At 43.2% G+C, this 22,875-nt stretch overlaps 1 protein-coding gene and 1 pseudogene across 5 annotated transcripts in view; both read right to left on the bottom strand.

Annotated features, from left to right (window-relative positions):
* The window catches only part of LOC120900201 (neurotrimin-like), a 98,652-nt gene extending 78,927 nt beyond the window's left edge, over positions 1–19,725 (bottom strand). For 2 of the 5 annotated variants that reach the window (XM_040306890.1, XM_040306895.1), the window contains exons 1-2: positions 19,598–19,725; positions 17,794–18,199 (exon numbers count right to left, since the gene is read on the bottom strand). In XM_040306890.1, the coding sequence (XP_040162824.1) occupies positions 17,794–17,869 (76 nt within the window). In that variant the 5' untranslated portion in view covers positions 17,870–18,199; positions 19,598–19,725. Of the gene's footprint in view, positions 1–17,793; positions 18,200–19,577 lie in introns of all 5 variants that reach the window. The other 3 variants (XM_040306891.1, XM_040306892.1, XM_040306894.1) reach the window with 3 other exon arrangements.
* A 1,160-nt stretch (positions 19,726–20,885) lies between these two features.
* On the bottom strand, positions 20,886–22,516 carry LOC120903245 (annotated as a pseudogene).
* Between the last annotated feature and the right edge of the window lie 359 nt (positions 22,517–22,875).

Below are 22,875 nucleotides of genomic sequence, written 5' to 3'. Positions count from 1 at the left end.
GGTTGGGTTCTGGCTCGAGCGGAATGTTGACTGCTTTCGCCACAATTGACACAATTGACTGACAAACACGCTGTATGGCGTGTGACATAATACAGCGTTCGTCCTCCTGCCCTGCTGTTTCCGCTGCAAAGCTATCGAACGACGACGACCACAGGATAAAAGCTTTTTCCTGTCAAATACTAGTACGGGGAGAGATTTTTTTTATTCTTCAATTTTCTCCTATTTCCTCTCACTCTCTCTTTCTCTCTCACCCATCCACGTGACAACGTACCTCCCAGTAGCTGTCGATATGTATTATCAATGTTCAACACTTCTTCAAACACCTTTAAAACAATTTTATCGTTGTTCGTCGCTTCGGTGGCACACTTCGCTGATTGACATCTCACCCGCAACCGCAGGCTGATTGGTTTTGGAGGTTGCGCTACGCCCCCCGCAAGTAACAGCTGTCAACCTGACACAACTGAACTAATCAAACGACCTGTCAATAAGAGCTCTGCAGTGGCGGGAACTTACTAAGACACTTCCGAATGGATGATGTTTTCTTCCAGGAATTGTAAACTGTAAAATTGATCAAATTACAACCCCGCTACATTGTATCTTTAAGTGTCACAGTTTCACGGTGACTCATAGCAAAAAGAAGAAAAACAATCCCCCCCTCCCCCCTTAGTGGTTGTGCAAATTTGTGCCAAGTATTACTACTACTTTCCAACCCAGATGACACACAAAGGCGAATGATGTCACACGTCTTCTTTCCAGGCTCCTGTGTTCCCCCCTTTTTTTTAAAGGACGCTATCACACCATGCCAGCAAAAGCTAGCGATAACCAACCCGCTCCAGATTAAGTCGAGCGTTCGATTCAGCACTGCAAACGCGAAGGAGGTGGGTGTGGTGGGGTAGCGGATAGCGCACCATAAACGACGAGGACGACTTCATCCTGGTGGCGCCAATTTTATTCAACGATATCCAACCCCAGACTCCTTTGTGTCTTCGTCGCCGTCGTCGTCTGACATTTCGCTCCGGCACTATGCGTACACTATGCTCGCTTTGTTAGTGGTAGTGTTTCGTGCATCATCATCACCCTTCTTGCTTTTGTTCCGCGCACTTCGGCGCGCTCCCTTTTAGTGTTTTAGAGAGCAGAGCGGTGGCTTGATGTTGTTCATTTCCACTCGTCGAATGCATTTTCTCGCCACCAGCAAGCGCCATTTCCCCACCCCTCAGTTTTGCAGGAGATGACGCAGACCTGGAGGGCCTTCTTTTTGTTTTTGGGTGTACGAAACTTGCTTCGTTAGGGCTGGCAGTTGGCTTGCATGGAAAGAAACCGATAACCAGACTGGTACGTCCTTCGGTTGGCTGGTGCGAAAGCCTTTGCAGTCGAAACAGTATCCTTTCCCGTGTAGCCCGTGTGCTGGAATACCGCAACAGAAGAACAAAGAGCTCGATTATCCCCTACCAAGTGGTGGGTTTGTCTGTTTCCCAGCTTATTCGAACGATATACGGCCGTGTGCCGTTGTCCAATGTACAGAGCAGAGCCGGACCAACTTCTTCCTAGTGCAGGGAGGAGAGGTTTTTTGATCTGTGTTTGTAGCTCGTAGATATGTGTTTTTGTTATTGTTTGAGCAATAACACTTCCAGTATGAAACCGCCACCGCTTTGGCACTCACTGGACCAGCCCGGGAGGTACTTAAAAATGGATCGCTTTTTCGGACAGTGGTGGCAGCGCACAGTGGTTTGGTTTCGGTTTAGTTTAGGAAAACAGTTTTCCGGACTAATTTTTCAACCCATTTTCTCCCATCACATGACGAAGTTGTGGAATGTGACTCACTGTTTCTGTCCCTGTCACTCCCTTTCCCATTTGTTTTTGGGGGGTTGAAGGGCGTCCAAAGGAGCGCAAAGAACGAAACAAGGTTAATGCTTACTTCCGCAACCCAAACCCTTACGCTTGTGGAAGGTGCAAAAGGGACGAAAAATTATAGTGAGTAAGTAAATAGAAGAAAAAAACGACCACCATATTCTCTCACAACACACACACACATACATTCACTCATTCACACACTAATAGCAGCCGGCATCCTTCGTTTCCGGGTGGTGTGAATTTGAATTGGTAATTTTCGTCCGTTCACCCAACACACGACACAGGAGAGAGATAGCGAGAGGAAGGGAAAAGCGAACGGCGCACAGTATCAAGTATGCTCGCCTATAATCCTTACTTTTACTCCTCGTGCCGTCTTGTAGTCGGGTTTCCTGCGGTTGGGGTGGGTATCGCTCGCCAGCGAAAGCGAACGCTGCACCAGACAATCCTTTTTAAGCGCTTTCGCTCTTTGTTCTTGCGATACTAGAACGGATGGGTTGGGGAAGGTCGATGTAGTACGGAATGCCTGGATTCGTTTGAAGTCTATTAGCCATGACGTTCCATTTCTCAAACCAAGAGAGCGAGAGAGGGTTCCGAAGGGTGTAGGACTCAGAGGCCAGTGTGCTTTGTGTGGCGCTTCGTTCGTGAATGAAGAATCGTCCCATTTACGGGCCACAGTTTGGGGTTGTATATCAGTGGTTTCACGATTTTCCTTCGCCGCACACCCCTCTATTCCCAACTCATTTCCCAGACGCAAAGTGTAGCAGAGAGTTGCAAATGATGTCGAAGTCGTAGTACTCGAACCTCGTTCTGTGTGCTACGATCTATTGAAGTTTCGTTTGTACGATTATGTCCGTGTGTATGTGTATGTGTGTGTGTGTGTGTGTGGAAAGAAATTAACTGGCTAGATATAGGTGTACCGCACGACTGGTACTGGCCGGTTTCGGAGCGAAAAAAGCCATCGGGCTGGAAAGATCGGTACGATTCGATAAGCATCTGGGAAAGCTTCTATTTTTCTAGACAGGAAAAACACATCCACCGCCAGCAAGTGTGGGTTTGTGTGTGTGTGCGTTTGGATGACTGTTTGCGATTCATTTCCAGAAAAGGATTGTACGGGCAGGAATTGTGGTTGAGTAAGGATCTGTTTTGCACTTCTTTTTGTTCTCTCTACAAGCATATAATTTAAAACCAACATAGGGCGGGCAGTAGAGATTAATATGATATTTATTCATTACCATTAAGCTGGAGAAATGTGGGACCGTATGTGCTTTGCTAGGATGCATGAATATGCTATTGAGTGCTTCTTAAACCATTTTTATGGGCAAATTTAATCTCAATTATGCTTACAAAGTGTCTATATATCATAGAGATATTAAATTAAAAAAAAAAGTGACAGGGCTTGTGAAAGGAGTTTTTGTTTGCCCTTTTTAAGTAATAATCTTGATAAACAAACAGGCCATGTGGCTAAAATATTATGTTATTTATCATAACAATCATTATTGGGAGATTTTACGATTCTAGCTAGTTTTGTATGGAGTTTGTCGAACGAAATTCTGTTAAACTCTCCATACAAAACCGCTCATTAGAGGGCCATCCATAAATGACGTAATTGGTAACAAGCAATCACGCTTATAATTGTAATAAAAGTTCATTCTGTCACTGGATACTCCTAAAACTACTAATTCAACCGAATCAAACACTTTTTAGTAATTTTCTAATTTGTTTGTGATGGATGGATCGGATGGTTGAATTAAAATAATTGAAAAGGTATCTTGTCATCATCATCTTAATTTGTAGCTATTTTTCTCCATGTTGCTCTCCATATTCTCTTCGATTGAGGTACAGTGATTTTTTTTTGTTTTACATAGTTGTTTGTCAAAAACATCGAAAACATCTACTACCGACACGTGTTTGCTACCGATCGCAAGCTCCAAACCTGTACTTCAATCGTTTTAAACATTGTTTTTTCCCCCTTTGTCTACTAACCCGCTTCCTTGCGGTGACCTAAAAACAAACTTTGTTTTCCCCGGTTTTAAAAATGCAACCCCGTAAAATGGCTAAGGAACGGGGTAGGGAAGAAACAACACCGGCAACGCACACCATCCGATGGAGATGGAAAACTTCAAAACAACAAAAAAAAACCCTCTCCGCGTGCTCCCTTTAGCACGAACTGTCAATATTTTTGTAGGTACGCGAGCGCGCGCGCTTGCCCGATTTCTTTTAATGTTCACCCGGAGTTCAGACCGAAACGGCGGTCCGATATGTCCACACACATGTTCCAATATATCGGGCGGTTTTGGTGGTTGGTGTCCGGCGCAACCTAACACCGTATCGGCCCAGTTTTTGTGCGATCCGCCGCTGTTGACTTTCCGAACAACGGAAAAAGTTAGTTCGGCTGCAAGTGTGGAACCAAAGAAAGAACTATACACTGTGTGTGTGTGGGTCTTAAATATTTATAGTTCACTGTGACGCGTCGAGTTGATGTTACAGTGCAGGGATGGTAGAAAAAATGCAGTTCAGTCGAAAATCATAGTGCTGTGAAGTGAGAAAAATAAACCATCTCCAACACCATCCTCGCAAACCAGCATGGGACGAGAAGTTCCGAAGGGAATAGCAATCCCCCTGTCCTTCCCTGCAAACATGGAGCTGATCATCACGATGCAACGAATAGCGTTGATGATTGGAAATTGATCCACTACTGCGGGGAGCAGATTTTGGAATAACTTTGGGGACGAAAATGCTGAGGTTGCATGGCAGAAGAGGAGAATTCTAATTTGCTTTATTTTAATGCCTTCCGATGGGGAACATGCACCAACGGACAAGTAGTAGACACACGCCCCGGGAATGGAACAGGAAGAGTAAATCTATTCTGACACATTTCGATGTGTGTAGATGTGTCGTATTCACTGATTCACTGACCCACATCCTCTCGTATCTTGCAACGCAATACGGTTTTGCGTTGGGTTCGAAGGAAAGTTTTACTCTTTGTGTTTCATTGAAGCATAATGTTGTTTGTTTGTGTTTTAGAAAGATGGTTTAATAAGAATTTTTGTTCGCACTTTGTGGGACACAGATACAACCGTTCTATTGTTATAAGTGACTTTTATTTCTGTAGAATTACAGTTTGTTTAAAACTTTATTTTGATATACAAACATTAATGTACGGCAAATCGGCTTATAATGAATTAAATATGAGGATTTTCTATGTGGGCTTAATTTTGAAATAGAGCAGGACAGAATCACGCTAAAAATAGGTCCATGAAAAAGAAAACATTAAAACCTAACAAATGTTGCGTTAGTAGATATCCAATTCTTCATATGTTTGTTGTTTCATAATTCTGGTCCCAATGAGCCAAACATTATTACTACAATTGCAATGAATTGTGATCTATGTTGTTGTTTTGAAATGTTTGAAATTTGTTTCTGCAGAAAAATAATCGTTATTTCCTTTGTTAATCTTGGATCTTTTGTTGTGATATGCCAGTTAAAAGCTTAATAAGGCTATTTAAGTTTATAAATTGTGGGTTTATTAAGGTTTAAAGGAGTTTATCTTAACCAAATCTAAATGTGCAACTACTACTCTTTCAATTAAATGTTTGCAATGAAATCCAACCGTTTCTAACTTGTATTAGAACCTTATAAATGTCCTCTAAAACGTATTTTGATTTGTTGACTACCGTATAAAATTTTTATGTTGACTTATAAAAAATAGTAATAAATTTGAAATTGTTCAATAACTTATTAACCCTTATTACAATTATTATCAACACATTGATTGAATTATATTGTGTACTATACCTTGTGATAATATACAGCAGCACTAAATGCAAGAGCCTTACAAAAGCTGTATGAATAGTAATACTGTCTTACGTGTGCTACCTACTCGATGTACTTCAATTGTTTTCAATCCGACTTCATGAGCTGCTGCACAATGTAGACGCTAAGCTTCTCGTTGACGCATTCTCCTTCCTCAGCCGTCTTTAAGAGAGAGAGAGAGAGCTGCCACGAAAGTAAATCGACACACAACAGCACAAACCGACACAAAAGGCATTCGATTTCAAATGATTAGTTTCCATTGGTGCCCGTTTCCGGTCGGACGCGCCTGCCGGGTGCTGCCTAGGAATAATCAATAACCATCACCGTTCATCGAGTTTAATTGAATTCAAATTTCACTCGGCAGTTCACAGTGCTGCGACCTCGGCTAAATCTCGGCCCGTGTGCCATCTAGAAGACTGGTCCGATTTCGAACCTACCGATTGGAAATTTAACGAATGTTCTACACAGAGAGATGTACGCTTCTACCACTTCCAGCAACACCGACCACCACCACCACCACCACTTGACATAGATTGATTGTAAAGTAGTGAGGCCAGTATCTGCAGCAGTAGTTGTTTATCTATCTAGCCCTCACAATGTAGCAGTGTTAGTGTGTGGTTACGTGAAAAAGAGCACTAGAACACTCTGAACCCAAAACGGGCAACGATAGTCGGGTCGATATTTGATCATGTTATCGAACCTCGCGCAGATAACAGTATGCTTCACTATTCCAATGCCTTCCCTAGCATTGCAGCCCGTGATGATTGGAGTGGTAACCGCTGTCTGGTTGCAAGCATGAAATTAGTGAACCGATCAATCGCAATACGAAGAGACGGCAATGAGCAAAGGAAAGGGGGGGGAAAAGGCACACACCAACCCACCAGCCATCGTTGAAAGCAAGCAAATCCCGGCCGCCGGGAATGCATCATGCTTAAACCGTTTCCATATGGATCCATTTGATGATGAGAATGTTGATGATGATGGCGATGATGGTGATGATGCAGCGCGCTTTTGTGCATTGGAGAAATGTTTTGAAAGCGTATGCTTTATGATGTCTATCCACCACCACCACCACCAACACCCGCCTCCTTCCCCGTGAGGGTAAGTGGGATGGAAGGAGTAACTATCATTCTGCAGTTCATAAGCTGAACTCATTTGTTATTACTTTTTGTTTGACTAGCAATGTGCTGCATGTGCAGTTTCTAGTGCTGTAGTGTGTTGGAAGGGAAAAGTAAAACACACGACCATACAGTGTCTAGTGTGTGTGTGTGTGTGTGTGTGTGTGTGTTTGGTCGGATCGAAAAGTATGGTATGCGAAGCATTCATGCACGTAGTATTGTATTTGAAGAAGATTCTCTCGTTTTTGTTTTAGCAATAAATATATAAAACGATTGCATTCCCTTTTTTCGAAAATAAACATGACAACCTCGTACATGATAATGCATTTTCGAATTGCATCATAAAAAGTTAGACAAAACATTTAATTTACATTACAACCACACCATGTAACCGTCCGTCGGAGCCCATCCAATATTGATTATGCTCTTGGTGATGGTGATTTCCACGAGTGTAAAATCAATATTCACCGTACCGTGTACCGCTCCCTGTTCCCATGTCAGTTCAATGGTTGAGGTCAGTTCCAGCCACAACCTCTGGCGGGCATAACAGTTGCATCCATTTCTTTATTTCCCACTCCCGGTGATACCATTGACTGGCTGGCGGTAAATTAATGCAATTTTCATCCACACAGGCCAATGGGGTTGTTTGGCTCCTGCCTTCCAGGAAATGTTTGCCGACCTTGGTACGGATGGTACAGTTCCGGTAAGCTGTAACGGATCTAGCTACAATGTAACGCCGAATGATTATTAGATGATTCTTAGCTACCAACAAAGGAAAGCTAGTTATTTCTGGTTCCGTGTAATCTTTAAATTATTAAACTTTAAAACATGCACATACCTCACACCGAAGAACAAAGCCCTTGGACTGCGTCATTGTTACGAGCTTGTTGAGTGTGAAGAAAAATTGGAGCATCTTTTGAAGTAAGCTCGTTCCATAACGCACGAGGGAAAATTAATTACCCGCCTCGGGGCAATTTGTGTATGCGTTGTTGTATTATTGCTCTCCCATGCTCTTCATTTTCGCTGCTTTTCCTTTTGAACATTAACTTCCATTATTGACACACGATCGAAAAAAGGGTACACACACACGCATGGGCGTTGTACCCGCTGACCCCTTTTCAGTGTGCGCCTCATGTCAAGTATGCTACAGCACGTGTTCTATCGATGCCTATTGGAAGCTCATAATAATTGAAATTCAATCGTTCGCACTGAAACTGCTGCGTGAAAATTGTCACCAACTGCTTGCTGATGAAAGGACATTGTGCTGGCACTGTCCCTTCTCGGTATGCACGTAATAAGGGGCTTGTAATTTAATATACGCTCACTACCGCGAACCGCCAATGCCTGCATTCAAATTATGCTAATGCATCGCAAACATATTATCGAGCAGCAGCGTTCGATTGATGGATCAATTGGTTTAAAGTTTTGACACACCATTAGCGTTATTAGTCCAACCATTATCTGCTCCTCTGCTCAGCCCGCACGGACAGCGACCGCGGACCGGAACGGAGATCGATGGGAGATACATTTAGGAATATTTTGATCACGTATGCTGCACGCAACTTAGAAGAAGCTGTGCAAGAGAGCTCATTGAAGCAGTCACGGTGATAACATCATCTACCAAACTGTTGACACGAAGCGTGCTGCTGTCAAGCTTTGCTCCCTAACCTCAATCGATACAATGTTCTTTGGCGCCTTATTCACTTCACTTGCCAAACAAAACTTCTCCAAATACAATCCGGCAAATGGGAAAACTTTTGCTCTGTTACTTAAGTGCTAAACAATGTATTCCTATTCTTAACTTTATTTCCATGAGTTTGCTTTCGCTTTGTTCTGTTGCCCCCTTCTCGCTGAGTATCTCCTTGCGTATCCCTTACGGACGATCGAACTAATACTCTCGAAACCGTAACGATTGATTTAGTTTGTCTCGGTTTTTTGTCTATTCAAGATGGGATGGGTGACAACGTATAAATACACACACAGACAAACACACACGTGCTTCAAAGTGTGTGCGTTTGAGGAGTTGCCGTCTGAAATGAATTTCCTAGGGGGGATGCCTGAATGCGCACAGTGCGTGTGTTGTGCTCGCCCATGGATGCTCGCGGGGTGTACATTAATTTATTTAATGTATTTCACCAATAAAACTGAAATTAACGTTCAATTACTTTATATACGGGAGTGTTACGGAAGACTGAGCAGGGTTGAATTGGGATGGTGCGTGTGGCGGCAAAGCAAAAAAAAGGGGTGCTAAAAGTCTGTGCGGCGTTCGGTCTCGGCCATACGATTCATTTGTCCGGCCTCCGGAATCTCTATTAGTCACCGCGCCCGGAGAAGTAGAAGTGGTAGAACTCAACACGATGTGATAGTGAGTGAGAGTGTGTGTAAATCATAGTTTTATCTTGCTATGCTGTCACAGATGGTACACAACCACAGTCGTAGAGCAGCAAATTGTCGCATCTGGACGAAACTGAAACAACTCTTCCCTATCTTCAGGGTTATTCTTCAGGTGAATAGGCGTACGCTTCAATTCTGCATTGTGTGATAGCAAGCTCGAGAGCTCCGTAAACATCACATCGTGAGATCTATTCCAACACTTCACGAGCCGCTTCTCACGTGTAATGGTGTAATTACTTTGCAACATTGTACGAATTTGTTGCCATTAATGCCAGGTGATAATGCCGACGTCTCTCACTTGACCGAAATAACGCTAATCGCCACTTCAAACACCCTGGGTCAAAGCATCGCTTGTGGCTTTGGAGTGACATCCGCACAGGAACTCTTACACTTTAGGATCCCGGTTGGTGTAAACGTTGCAGACAGTTTGGGACAGAGAAGCGATGATCTTTTGGTAGTACTCTTTAGATCTCTCTACCCGCGCTACACATGTCTACAACTTGGGGCTCTGTTCACTACTTCGCCAGATATTCAACCCTCTTCGTTGCTCCTCCTCCTCCCTTCCATTCAATTAGAGCGATCGTCTAATCGTCAGCTTGATCGTTTCGGAAGCTGCGTCCCAAGCGTGTAGCAGCAGAGGCGTGCCTCTACATAACCTTTTAATTGAGATAACTGTGGCAATGTTTCATAACTCTTAAGGGTTAAAAATATCCATCCCAGCCGATCGATAAAAGCAGCCGGGCACCGCGCTCTCGCAGACTTTCTTCTAAAATAGAGTTGAATTTTTCAAAGTTGATTGTTCCTGCCGGTGGGGTCCCCAAAACACGTGCTCCACTTTGGTTGCGCGTATAAGCCATAATTAATCCGCGCTATCTTTGCGTGTCGTGCGTGCGTAGTTCCGTACGGTACAGCAAAACATCGGGATCGGGTGCGGGCTATAATTTGTTCTGATACGTTGAGGAAATAACGTTAACCGCCCGAAGGGATGCTTAAACTGAAGTGTGGGAAGCAGGAGAGAGGGGGAGCTCTGGTTACGATAAGCACTGCCAGACCGTTTTACAGGGGTTTTACGAAAAGGTAAAACACGCTTCGGGTCGCAGACCTTCAATGTGTGGCGCTTTTTATCTCATCCACCGTTTCCCGAAACAGCGCCATATTCTCCCTGTCTGCCTGTTTTGCCTTTTCCAATTCAAAACACAAAACCTGACCGCCGAAAAATCACACCGAGGATCTGTTGGTTGGTCGGTGTGTGTGTGTGTGTATTTTTAATTTCGCTTTAGCTGTGTGGTTCGCGTCGGTTTTGTTCACATGAGACATTCAAGCTGGGGAGGGGTGGGTAGTATAACTTCGTAAATTTCCCATTACATAACGTACCCGGTAGCTAAAAACGGATGGGAATCGTTTTTTTTTTGCTTTCGCCTGCCCTCCCTGAAATCAACCCAATTTTTTGGCAGAACCATGAATGAAAACGGCGGTCCCTTTCGACCATATCCTTTGCTAAATAGTGGTGTAACCTTGGGGCCAAACCATCCAGCGTATGCAGCGTGTAGTTGGGAGTGTAGAAAGTAGACTAATTGGGTTTTAATTAAAAAGTGACTGCGCTTCATTAGGCTGGGCAGGTGGGTGTTGGTGGGTTCGGAAAGAGCGTGTTTTTAGGCCCGTGTTAATGCACCGAGAAGCTTAAGGTTAAGGACTCGTGCCAGCGATTCGCGGCTTTGCGCCCGTGCCTGTGTTAGGCTCGCCTTTCACCTTCAGTGAGTTTTGGGTTCGGTTGAGCTGGTACATAAATTTTAGCTTCGAGGGAACAATGTTTCACCTGTCGTGTATAAAATAGAGTGGTAAAATATGGAGTTATCGTAAAATTTGCTCACTAGAATTATTGGTTTTACGTTCATTTATACATTAGCCTATTTTCTTACATTGCCTCCTTTTATAATTAAGGCCAGAAAGTTTAACTTTCAGTCTGTCAGTGGAACAATATGCATCACCCGGGTTATCCTACTTAACCATTTCGTTCCTTCTTATTGGATTTCGTCAATTGTGTACAAACATTGATACATTTTTAAACAAATTTTTAAAGTATTTTCAACCTTTCTTGTTCAAATATTTATACTTTAGAAAATAAATTATATGACACATGAGCTTAGTCCGGTCTAGTAGTACAGTCGTCAACTTGTAGTTCTTAACAACATACTCATCATGGGCTCAATACTTGAATGGATCGGTTCCCCCGTACGTAGGACTGACTATCCTGCTATGTGTACTCAATAAGTCACTGAAAACCAAGTCCACTAGTGGTACAGGCAAGCCTTGACCAACAACGGTTGTTGTTCCAAAAAGAATAAGAAGAAGATACATGAGCTGATCCAGCCATCGCGAGCCTCTGACGAGACAGCAATTTGATGACATTTTTTTCTGATTGAAATAATCTAGGCTTAATATCTGAGACCTCGTTTGATGTGTGAGTTTGTATGGAGTTTAGACATGATTATTTGAGGAATCACAAGATCTTGTTTAAAAAATAGTTACTATTTTATTAAAATTTATATTTAAGACACAGGACAAAATTAGTGAATTGTCTTTCATTTGATACTTTGAAGTTAGCATTACTTTAATGAAAATTCTTTGCCAGAATGAAATATCAGATGGTCAGAATGAAATATCAGATGGACACTCAAGCAATTATTAGTTTTATGTTGTCTTCGTTTTTCTTTTTTATTCACACAGCTCAAAAGTGCTATTTTTTGTTATTGCAACTTAGAACTAATCAGAACATGAAACATCAAAACAATTATCATAAAATTCCATCTCACTTCTTCCACTTAATTGTATTCAGCATTTATCATATTTCAATCCCAAAGCAGTCCGATCTACCGGAAGCATTGTACGTGTTCTGCTCGATCTCACCCTACAACCACCACCCCTGTGGTATGTTTAATATCCGTTGTATAAGACGACGACAATCGCAACAGGGAAATGCAAAAAAAAAACAACCCCACGAATGGAATGTGCACTTCCCAAACCCTCTTCACTCCTCCCCTGTTTGCAAACCTGCCGGGCAGCATCGACAGATCGCGATCGCGTTCGGGATCGCAAACGATCGCACATATGGTTTATGCTCCTCTCAGGAAAGATGGGGTGGGGTGCCGCCATCATGCCCCATCCCGTCATTCTAAAGTGCCAACTTCATTAGAAAGAAATTAGATACGATGAGGTGCACGTTCGTGAGGAGGTTTTTTGCGCTCGTAGCCATTTATCTAAACAGAGCGGAGGAGCGGGCGCAAAAGGGTAAGCAAACGGAAAACCAACACCACATTTATGACCAATCGGTTGTACCGCCAATGGGTTGTGCTGTGGTGCGTTCCATCGTTCCTCCCTTTTTTTGTTGCTCCAATATTTGCTTCGCCTCATTTCTAAGTGGGGTTTTGCAAATTAATGTGCGCTGTGTTGGCCTGGGCCGGGTGGGATGTCTTTCGTTTTCATGATTTATTTACAAAACCTCATTGAGGTTAGGTTTAAGGCTGAAGGCATGAAGTTTCGTACCCAAAACACACAAGCAGACATGCTCCAGCACACACATACACACACACGCACGCGCGCGTCCAAAGTCTGCAAAGTTCCAGCGGTGCCGTCTCTAGCTGCTGATCGGAGCTAAACCTCCGAAACATACCTATATTTCATGTTGGATCGGTTTTCTTCTGGGAAGTTCTAGGTTTTTTTTCTTCTTTTGCTTATCCTGCTCAAGTTTTTTGCTGCCACTCTCATGGGAAAAAAGTAAGATTAGCAAAGTTTTTTTATCCCTTCCTTGCGCTTATAAACTCATGCTTATCGTTAAGTTTGTATGTTTCGGGCATTTTTTTTTTTTTGTTGCTGATGTGTTGCTTCCACTCCGTCCTTTCGGGAGGCCTAGATACTTGAAATTCCTAATCCAATTGGACATGGGCCTTTCATACTTTATTTAAAATGCACCCAAATGCTATCCCCGGTACAATTTACATCGAAAAAACAGTATTTCCCATAATGAAGTTATGTAAATTTACCAAAGATTGATCTCGTTACTGTATATCTTTCGCTATGTGCCTTTCACTCTCTCTCTCTCTCTAAAACCAGCCAACCCGAACAGAACCCGAATATCTATTTTCTTACATAATGAGCGGAGTTCTCTGCTCGCGCTTCGAAGGTCTCAGATCTCCTGCTCAGAGCACCGTAGATAAAGATAAAAAAGTTGAAACGAATTTTATGGCTATCAAAAACTTCTTTGCGCTCTGGTGGTGCGGTGTTTATGTCGCTGGCTGGTGTAGCTGTAGCGGCTAGCGCTTTTATTATGGCCTGGCAGTAGAAAATATCCTGAAAGTGCCTTCACCTTCAATTTGCCAAAAAGGTAAAAATCTAACCTTTTTTTAAGGGAAGGTGGAAAACGATTCCCTTTTTTCACGGTAGTACTGAACAGAAAAAGGAAAGCAAAAAGCCTCAGTACACTGTTCGGGATCTTTGGAAAATGGGGAAAGCTTGCCATTTTGTACGCTATTTCGAAGTGTGTAGGTGTGTGCGCCGGTAAAAGAACGAAACACTTTAATTCCCAATCCAGTGTAGCGATTCATAAAGTACTTCAACTCCCTTACCCGATACCACCCCAGCATTACGTGTGCAAACAAATAAACAACAATGAGCAACGCAAGGGCGAGAAAACAACGACTTTCCACCAAAAAAAGAAGAAAAAAACAAAACAACCACTACCACCACCAAGACATGAATCGGTCGGGGTGCGTGGTTTTGGAGCTCAGCCAGATCGAAGTTACCTTTGCACCGCTCTTTGCCTTGTCGATCCATTATAAAGTTTCGTAAAACGGCTTTCGATGTGTGGTCCTCACAGGTCCCGAAACCGGAAGGTCGTGAGCTGGGAACGATCTTCTGGCGAGCAAGTTGTAAAGAATAAGGCCAGAAGTAGCTGCTCTGCCTTCGGAGAAACAGAAAAGACCGGCACGCACAGCAGGACTATTGGTTGGGTAATGTTTCTTCTTTAATAATTACACACCTGGTTGAGAGATATGGCAGTGTTTGGAGTGGAGCATTCTAAAGCGTGGCGTACACTTCCACAAGAGTTGCGCATCGTGCAACACCGAGCAAATGAAATAAAAAGCGCTACAGAATGGCTTCATCGTACGAGAGAGATACGAGATCTGGCGCTGCCGGGCTGCTGATATATGCCAGAGCCTTAGCGCGCGCCCCCTCCCCCCACCCCCTAGAGAGGAAACGACACACACGCAGGAAGGAAACACCTTCTTTCACAACGTGTCGCTCTATGCTGTGTTGAGTATGTTAGTAGGGGGGAGTAGGGTTTTTGTTGCTGTTTGATATGTTGATCTATCTCGAGATAATTATCCGCCGTTGTTTGCAGTATGCTTGGTCTCCCGGACTGTGGATTGCAGCATCTTTTTATCAGCCCTCTGGAGGAGGGCGCTCACACATACGAGCGCGGATGTTGCTACAGAAGGTCCCATAAATGTACTTCTCCCGACGCTTACCTAGAACAGTTCCGCCTAACGAGCGCAGAACTTGGTCTTGGTTGGTACCTTTTGCTCCACCCGGTACGGAATAATTGGAGTTGTTGAGCAATCGCTTTCACTGGAACGACCCTGTGGTGTAACATTCTCGAGCGGGAGTTAAGGTACTCTTCTTAGTTTGTTCTGGGGTTTTTTTGTGTGTGCTCTTCTTCTCAACAAACCTGGTTGGTTAAGTAAATCCCAACCCAACGAGCAGAACAAATAGCTTGGGGAGGAGGCACGGGCCTTCGTGGAGCACTTTCCTATAGTGAGTTGCATTAAATCTACCCAGTTCGGTTTCGTAACATACTCCGCAACACGGTACGTCATTTTTAGCGCCTTTATCCCGCTGTGTCGCTGTGTACCCCGCTGTATAGCGAGTGTCGAGTGCCCTATTTTTCGTCCTTTGCTGGAAGAGCTAGATTAAAACTCACGACACGACACAAAAAAAACATCCCAGGATTAAGTTTATCCTCGTGGAGCAGAATCTACCTCATCACGCTTTGTGTGTGTGTGTGCTCGTAGAATCTAAAAATAATGTTTCATTAATTTCCTTGTCAAGTGCGCTTTCGCCTTCAGATTTAAGCTCTTAGAAGGATTAGCACTCGACACAGCAGCATCTAAAACATCGCCAAAAAGACTAACTTTACTAACTTTCTCCCACACCCTCCCTCTCGCTTTCCCATCTCCTTCGCCAAAAACCCTCTCCTCTCAATTACTTATGCAAATCTGTGTGTAATGCAAATATTTCGGCAATTACTTAAAAACTCACAGCAAAGGCAATATCGATGCTCTTCCAGCGACGCTTCCGGGAATGCTCAACACACCCGCAAATGTCCGCAAGAGGAGACTCGCAATTATCTCACCGGAATGTCGGTAGCAGTAGGCCCGAAAGAACGAAAGCAATATAGACAAAAAATGCTACCCAAGCTTGTTTGTTTTCCATCTCAAGCACCACCTGCTCGGGGTGGATCTAGTTCACATGGTAACCGGGGAAGCTTACGGTGAGGATGGAGGCGCACACCAGTACAAAGCGAAGTGGCGATATTGCTTTCGCTTCGTCGCGGTCAAATGGAAATATTTGTTTAGGCATTGCCGAGAGGCATTCTGGCCCTGGGGGGGGGTGTCTACTTCCGGAGAACGTTTAGGAAGCTGCTTAAGATTTAAGCGGAATTTACGGGCTCACTGGATTTGCATACGGTAGCGATTCGGTACGGGGTTTAATGTGAGTTAATTGATTTTTATTTGAGAATTTTCACCGGAGAAACAAAAGCAGTACGGTAGATGGGTTGTTGTTCGAGCTGTCATTGTCATGGTAGATTTTGAATTACGACCAAACCCATATTAGCATAAGGTATGAGGCCGTTCGTATCACCTCTCATTGTTTGAGGTATTATTTGGGCGTTGAAGTATAAGTTATTTTAAGCTCTTTGTTATCTTTAAAGTAAGAGTTTAGTCAGAAGTTGCTCTCCAATGCTTGGGATGTTTCCTCAGGAACTAGACCGAATGTACGGTAAATTGTCTGAGCCCTGAGAAATCAATGAACTAATCATAAAATAACAGACTTTTGTAGCTAGACAGAGTTATGACCAGAGCTTTATCTGGTTCAATGTCTGAATGCAGCAGTATCTCTGAGCATATTGGCTACAATGATTCTAGCTGTGTTGATCGCTTCAAGAAATCCCATTCATGGCTCAAGTTAGTTCATGTTGTTCTTTAGATTTACGATTATTGTAACATAACGCAAAGTGTTATCAATTTATGTAACATGGAGTACTCGATAACTGTTTCTCGGTAATGAAGATGGTCTGGATCACTGCTTCTAATCCCCATATACGTCTAGTTGCCTTCGTTCTATTACAAATGAAGGAAAAACACTACCACATTTGTTGGTACTGCGTGTGTTTTGTGTCCATGTTCTTCTGAATGATCTCAATTCTTCTTGTATTCTTCACTTTAGATCCAGTACTAGAATGTGACAAGAACCTGGATCATTCGATTTTACAATTCCAGGGCTTAGAAAATTGTTTTCTGATTTTTTTTTTTAATTTAAAATACACGCTAACGGAACACGCTTACAACAAGGATCTATAGGCCGGAACAGCAATAAACTTGCCAAAGGCTATTCGTAAATTCCTATCGAAAGGAAACTCAAAACCGCATTCTCAAAGTCCTAATTTTAAAATTCTCTCCCAAAAAAAATGCCTTTGTTACCTTTCCCAACGATACTCGCTCCAGTTTTAAAGCTTTGATGAAAAATACCAGAAAAATACCTTCTTAAATACCTTTACAAGTGCTTCACCTGAACGCCGACCTGAACGAGGCGGTACAGCCTCGTTACGGCCACGGTTTATCTCGTTTGCCTTCTCCACGCGCATCCACTTCAACACGGACCGAGAAGGTGATTTGAAACGACCGAAAAGGAAAACTTTACAGTCAGTAAACGTAAACAACGAGAAAGACAATCCGTTCCACTGTGTGTTCCGTCCGTCCGTCTGTCTGTCTGTCGGTCTGTGAGTCCCGATTCCGGGGCACTGGAATCGTTGTCACTCTCGTTTTCAATTCCCCAAATCTCCCCGTCCGTTTTGCCGAGCTGCGGAGCCTAGAAAGCATCATGCTCGCCGCCACAAGGGCCGCACCAAACGTGACAGTGCTCGGCGGCTGCCTTACGGGATCGTAAATCATGTGACATAAACTAATTAGCGCCTCGTCATGTCTTTTTATCTCCGCCCGGTGTTGAGGCGATTGTGTGTAGGTAAGGGCGGGGGGGGGGGTGAGATTATGTTTTAATAAAATTCACCAGAAATACGCGCCCGAGTGAACAAACACGCCACTCGAAGCGCACCCGCGACAGCATCACGAGTCTTGTCACTTAATGAAGTTCTTTTTTGTTTTCTTGCATTTGTGTCGGAAAGTTCACACCCCCTGCTGCTGGTGGAGAAAAGCTTCTAGGAAAAGGCTGTTTTTTATCCCGCTTTCCGCTTTCTTCCCTGATTTTTCATTCACAAGCTTCAAGGGTGGAGTGAATTGAGTCGATCGCGCTTCTTATGGTTAAATGAAGTTGTTCTACTTACTTTCAACCATGGTTCCGACCAGCACGACGGCGAACGCCAGTGCAAGCTGCACCGCACCCCAGCCGCGAAGATTCATCGTTTGGCGCGGTCGGTTCGTCGCTTGTTGGAAGCTGGAAGACGCTGGAAGATGCAGAACAGCACAACCGAACAGAGAAAAAAGCTCTTCAGCCCTGGCACACACACACACACACCAGGGTAGGAGCAGGGGAGGTAAAGGGAAACACTTCTTTTCACACTGCACTGCACCTGTGTGATGTTTGGGGAGCAGATTCTTTTCAAGCACCTTTTTTTGATTTTTTATACTGAAATGATTTTTCAACTTTCAACACTTGTTGGGAAAACTTTCACGAACGCTTACACTCGCACACACATACCGACATAGACACACAGGCTGAGACTGGTGATTCTAGAATAGAATGAAACTTGCTTTTATTTGCATTTATCTTTATTTAACTATTGACGATTCAACGGCAGACTTCAACGCATAATGATGAGGTCTGCAAGCAGGTGCTCGAGAACTTTTTCTAATTAGTATATTTCGTTCTCATTATGATTTTGAATAAAAGTGAAACAAGTGATTGATACAAACTTCTAGTAGAGCTTTTTTAAAGATTTTTCTACTACAAAAGGATCATTATTGTTGCAAGTTTAAAAAAAAATGGGGGAAAATGTAATAAAAAAGCAAAAAACCGAAACTATTCTTGTATTATTGAGCAGGACGAGAAAAAAGAACACCCAACCACGCTACTTCAGGTGCGCTAAGTACACACGAATACATTTGCTATTCATGAGACTGCCGGACTTGGTTTCCATTTTGCTTTTGGTCGAAATAAAATGAGCGCACACTTTGCTGCATGCACACCCGTGCACAAGTTTGCCCTTTCGCGATAGTGGATGGGTCGGTGGGGGGAAAAAATAACGACGTTCCTCACTTTAGGTGGCCCTTCATAGCTATCATCTGCCGCCCGGTTCCCCTAATTTCCCCCCAGGTAGCTCAATGTCGGTCAGTATAAGAATTCTAATTTTAAAATCATCATAATTTAGTCGCCAGTCATCACATTCACAACACACGGCCACACACACACACACACACGGCTCAGAACTGACCGCACGCTAGAGCAGGGTGCCGTGTTTTCGGGAAGCGAACAAAATTCAAAATGTTGAAAGAATGCGTTATGCAAAACTGAGCAGACACGACGGTGGTGTATGTGTATGTGTGTGTGTGTTTTTGTATTTTAATTTTCTAACACCGCCCAATGCGCAACCACTTTACAACGGTGTAAGCACAGCCACGTGAGAATACCGTCGCACCACTACGGCCACTACACTTGTACGCTTGCACTTCCGTTGCAAAACTGGGATGAAAATAGCTGACCACACACACACACACACACACACGCTGTCTCACACTCATTCACACCGTTTGCTGGTGCAGCGATGATCGCAACTGTTAACGTTGCACTGCAGTGACTGCAGCGACTGCGAAAACTGCAATCACTTAGTTGTAATGGAATATCGGAATTTGAATTGCATTACTATCATCTTTTTATTATTGTACAGAAATGGTTAAATTTTTGTTTTACTAAATCACAATGCTACGACGGATCGCATCATTACTCCACTTTTAACGATCACTTGATCGGTTCCGAACATTTACGGGCACATCTCTACGAAGAAATTCTTCACAATTGCGTTTTTCTAAACCCTGCGTTTCTTTAATGCTCACAGTACTTTCAAGCAACACACAACCCGTTAATATTTTTTTCCAAACACCAAATAAAGACCTTTTTGATATATTACGCACGCAAAATTTCACGCCACCCGGCACAACGGCTCGATACGCAGCGACTGTCCGTGTTCACTGGTCGCGGTTCAAAATACGAATGAACGGTCAACGTTACGCTGGTAGCCGTCGAAGCACCGCTTGCCATGAATCGTTCATTCGCAGCGTGCGACCAGAATGAACACGCAGAAAACACGCAACTGTGTGCGCCGGCAAGCAGGCCGTGTCTCACAACAAAGCGTATTCCAGTTCATTCGTAGCGTGGAATGAATATGGTTGTGCACTGTGGGCTATTTGTGCGTAAAAATTGGTAGAAAAAATATAACAAAGGTTTTATTAAGGTATTTAAGAATAGGGAAAATATTTATTCCATTTTTTTGTCTTGTGAGGCAACACACGTTTTCCTGATTCGAGTTAGAATTTTACGCTTGACGTGATTGAAAAATAGTGTTACTAAGTTGAGCTAGCTTGAGAAACCCGGTTACGTAATTCATCTCTCTCTGTCTCTCTCTCTCTCTCTCTCTCTCTCTCTCTTTCTCTCTCTCTCTTTCTCTCTCTATCTCTTTCGCTCTCAATCTCTCTCTATCTCGCTCTCTCTCTCTCTCTCTCTCTCTCTCTTTCTCTCTCTTTCTCTTTCAATATTTCACTTTCTCCTTTTCTCTTAATTTCTCTTTCTTTCTCTTTCTCTCTTCCTCTGGTATTCTCTCACTCTGTATGTGTCTTATTCTCTCCCTTTATCTCTCTCAGTCGGTTCTATGATGAATAGAAAACAATTACAATAAAAAAAGCTTATACTGTTTTCCGGGTCAGTTTTTTTAATGTGAACGTCATTATTCAACCATCGCGCAAGGTTTCTTCAACAGCCCTGCTGTCACAAATAACGACAACTGTTGAAAAACATCTTGCAAGTATTGAATAATGCTGTTCACATTGAAAACTGCGCCGTAAAACAAATGTAAATGTCAGATAATTCAATAAATACAAAACGATATTTTTAACTCACTGACTATCATGCCCCGCACTGTAAGTCGACTTTGAAACGGCATGCGTGAAAGCTTTTCAAAACTTCAAAGCTTACTTGAAATTGAAACGAAAAGCTTTTTTAATGATGCTCTGATGTCGACAGATATCGACTAAGATGTAAGGACATGATGCAACTGTGGGGTTTAGACAATTTTGTTTTACATTTTGTTGTATTTCTTAATTAGATGTTCCGATGTTGTAAAATATTTCTAGTATGACGCACAACTGTAGTTAATAACATTGAATAGTGAGATGAGATACACCTGATTACACTGATCCCAGCAAAGAGTTTGAATTGAATCACTTTATTTTGACTTATTTATTAACAAAGTTCTGCAATATTGATGTATTGACTAATCTTCATCTATCTTTATCACTTTAATCTACCTCTTTACAACTGTTATCGTTTAACTACACCGGCAAGCGTGGCATTATCATCCTTATCTTGAAGAGTACGTGTTGTTTAACTGCAGTTGCATTTTAGAAGTGCAACACATTCGCTGCATCCGCTTCAGAAGAAATGGTAGGAATAAAGCGCCGCAAATCCTCCACCGTACAGCAGTAGGTGAAACCACGGGCAAAGTTGCCATAGTTTGCATTACCCCATCCGTATTGGGCACAGATATCCTGACACAGCATCTCACCTGCTGGCATACTTCTTCTGAACGGATCGTTATTAGTGACAAGCACGATTGCAGCATTTGTGCGAATAGATTTGACGATTTTCCAAAGCCACTTGGTGTTTCGATGCCCGTGGCATCCAGTGTGATCGGAACTTGCTGGCCATTTACGTGGGGAAGGGTAAGAACGTCGTAAACTCCCGTAAAGACCAGTACATCCTCCTTTAAGCGACCCGCGACTTGGCGAGCTGCAGCTTCAACGGCCTTCCAGTTTCCGCGATTCGTTGCCACCCACTGGGGAGCGACGTTGACGTAGAAATTGGTGACCAATCGCCATGGACGAAAGATACCATCTGCAAACGGTACCATATGTCCTCGTTCAAGATTCGAACCAGACGAGATGAAGCGTTGCGCCTGAGCAGCGGATCCCAGAAGATCGGTAAAACGTTTAAGCTGGTGTGCTTGGGTGTAAGCCGTGGCAAATGGAACATTCGCAGGGGCACCATTCGTTTTAAATGACGTCCGGTTTGTGTCGGTAATAGCATCTGCAGGGAAATGCACACCCATTATTAGTTATGTGTTATGTGGAGCCAACATTCTAGTTACGCTTACAATTGATGGCTGATCCTCGTATCATATGACGCGTAAAAAGCACCGAAGCCGTTTGCATGTTGTAGCACGATTGAAGATACGTTACGAAAGCAAGGCCCGGAACATCAAATCCCAAGCTCAGCAACGTTCCACCACTACCGCAACTAGTGCCCCAATTTCGATGCGTCCCGGTCGTATGGGAGTCACAAGCAATGTTGGCAATATTTACATTGGAAGCTCCAAGGGTAAAGGTCGTTCCAGAGACGCACCGAATGTAGGCTGTTTCATTCCCAGCTGGAGAGAAAATCGGGTTGTAAAAGAAGCTAATGGCTACGATTCAAACCGTATGGACTTATTGTACTGTGAAACGTACTGTTTAGGATTCGATTACCTGGACAGGCAATCATTGTAGCTTTACCGGCCTGCCACTGCAACGAAGGTCCATCCGGAGCCCACAACTCATCGCTGCGCAGGAACAGTGGTTCCTTTTGGTTCAGCTGTGATTGGATGTGAACGTTACACTCTGAAAAAATCTCATCACTGATAATGTTGCTATACGTTCGCCTTATCGAAGAAAGCTAATATCTCTTACGTCCATTAGTGAAAGCAGCCAAGTTTACTAAACCCATAACGTATGCAAACATGTTGAAACTTTGCTAATTCCGCGACTGATGCTAAGACAAGAACACAATCCATACGACTGTTGAAAGGCTATTGTCTGTCAGAGACGCTTTTATAAACTAAATTCCGGATACCTTATCAAACACGATAATTATTATGGATTATTGGTTGTTGAGTAGGGAATTACATTATCTAGTTGATTATCTATCACGATTCCAGGAACGATTGCTCTCAGATGCTTTTCGGCTATACATGATAACACTTTACACATATGTATTCATACATTATCTATTCTCAACTCAGATCATTCAACTACATCGTGGCAAATGAAGATGATGTATGTGGCAAATGAAGATGATGACCTGAAACATCTGCGATAATCAAAACACCAACACAATGGATGCTTGTTTGAAAAACTAAACTGAAGACCTTGAGTCTGTAAGT

This window comes from Anopheles arabiensis, chromosome 3, assembly GCF_016920715.1.
Source record: "Anopheles arabiensis isolate DONGOLA chromosome 3, AaraD3, whole genome shotgun sequence".
Taxonomy (NCBI): domain Eukaryota; kingdom Metazoa; phylum Arthropoda; class Insecta; order Diptera; family Culicidae; genus Anopheles; species Anopheles arabiensis.
This window is presented reverse-complemented; position numbering and strand designations above follow the sequence as displayed.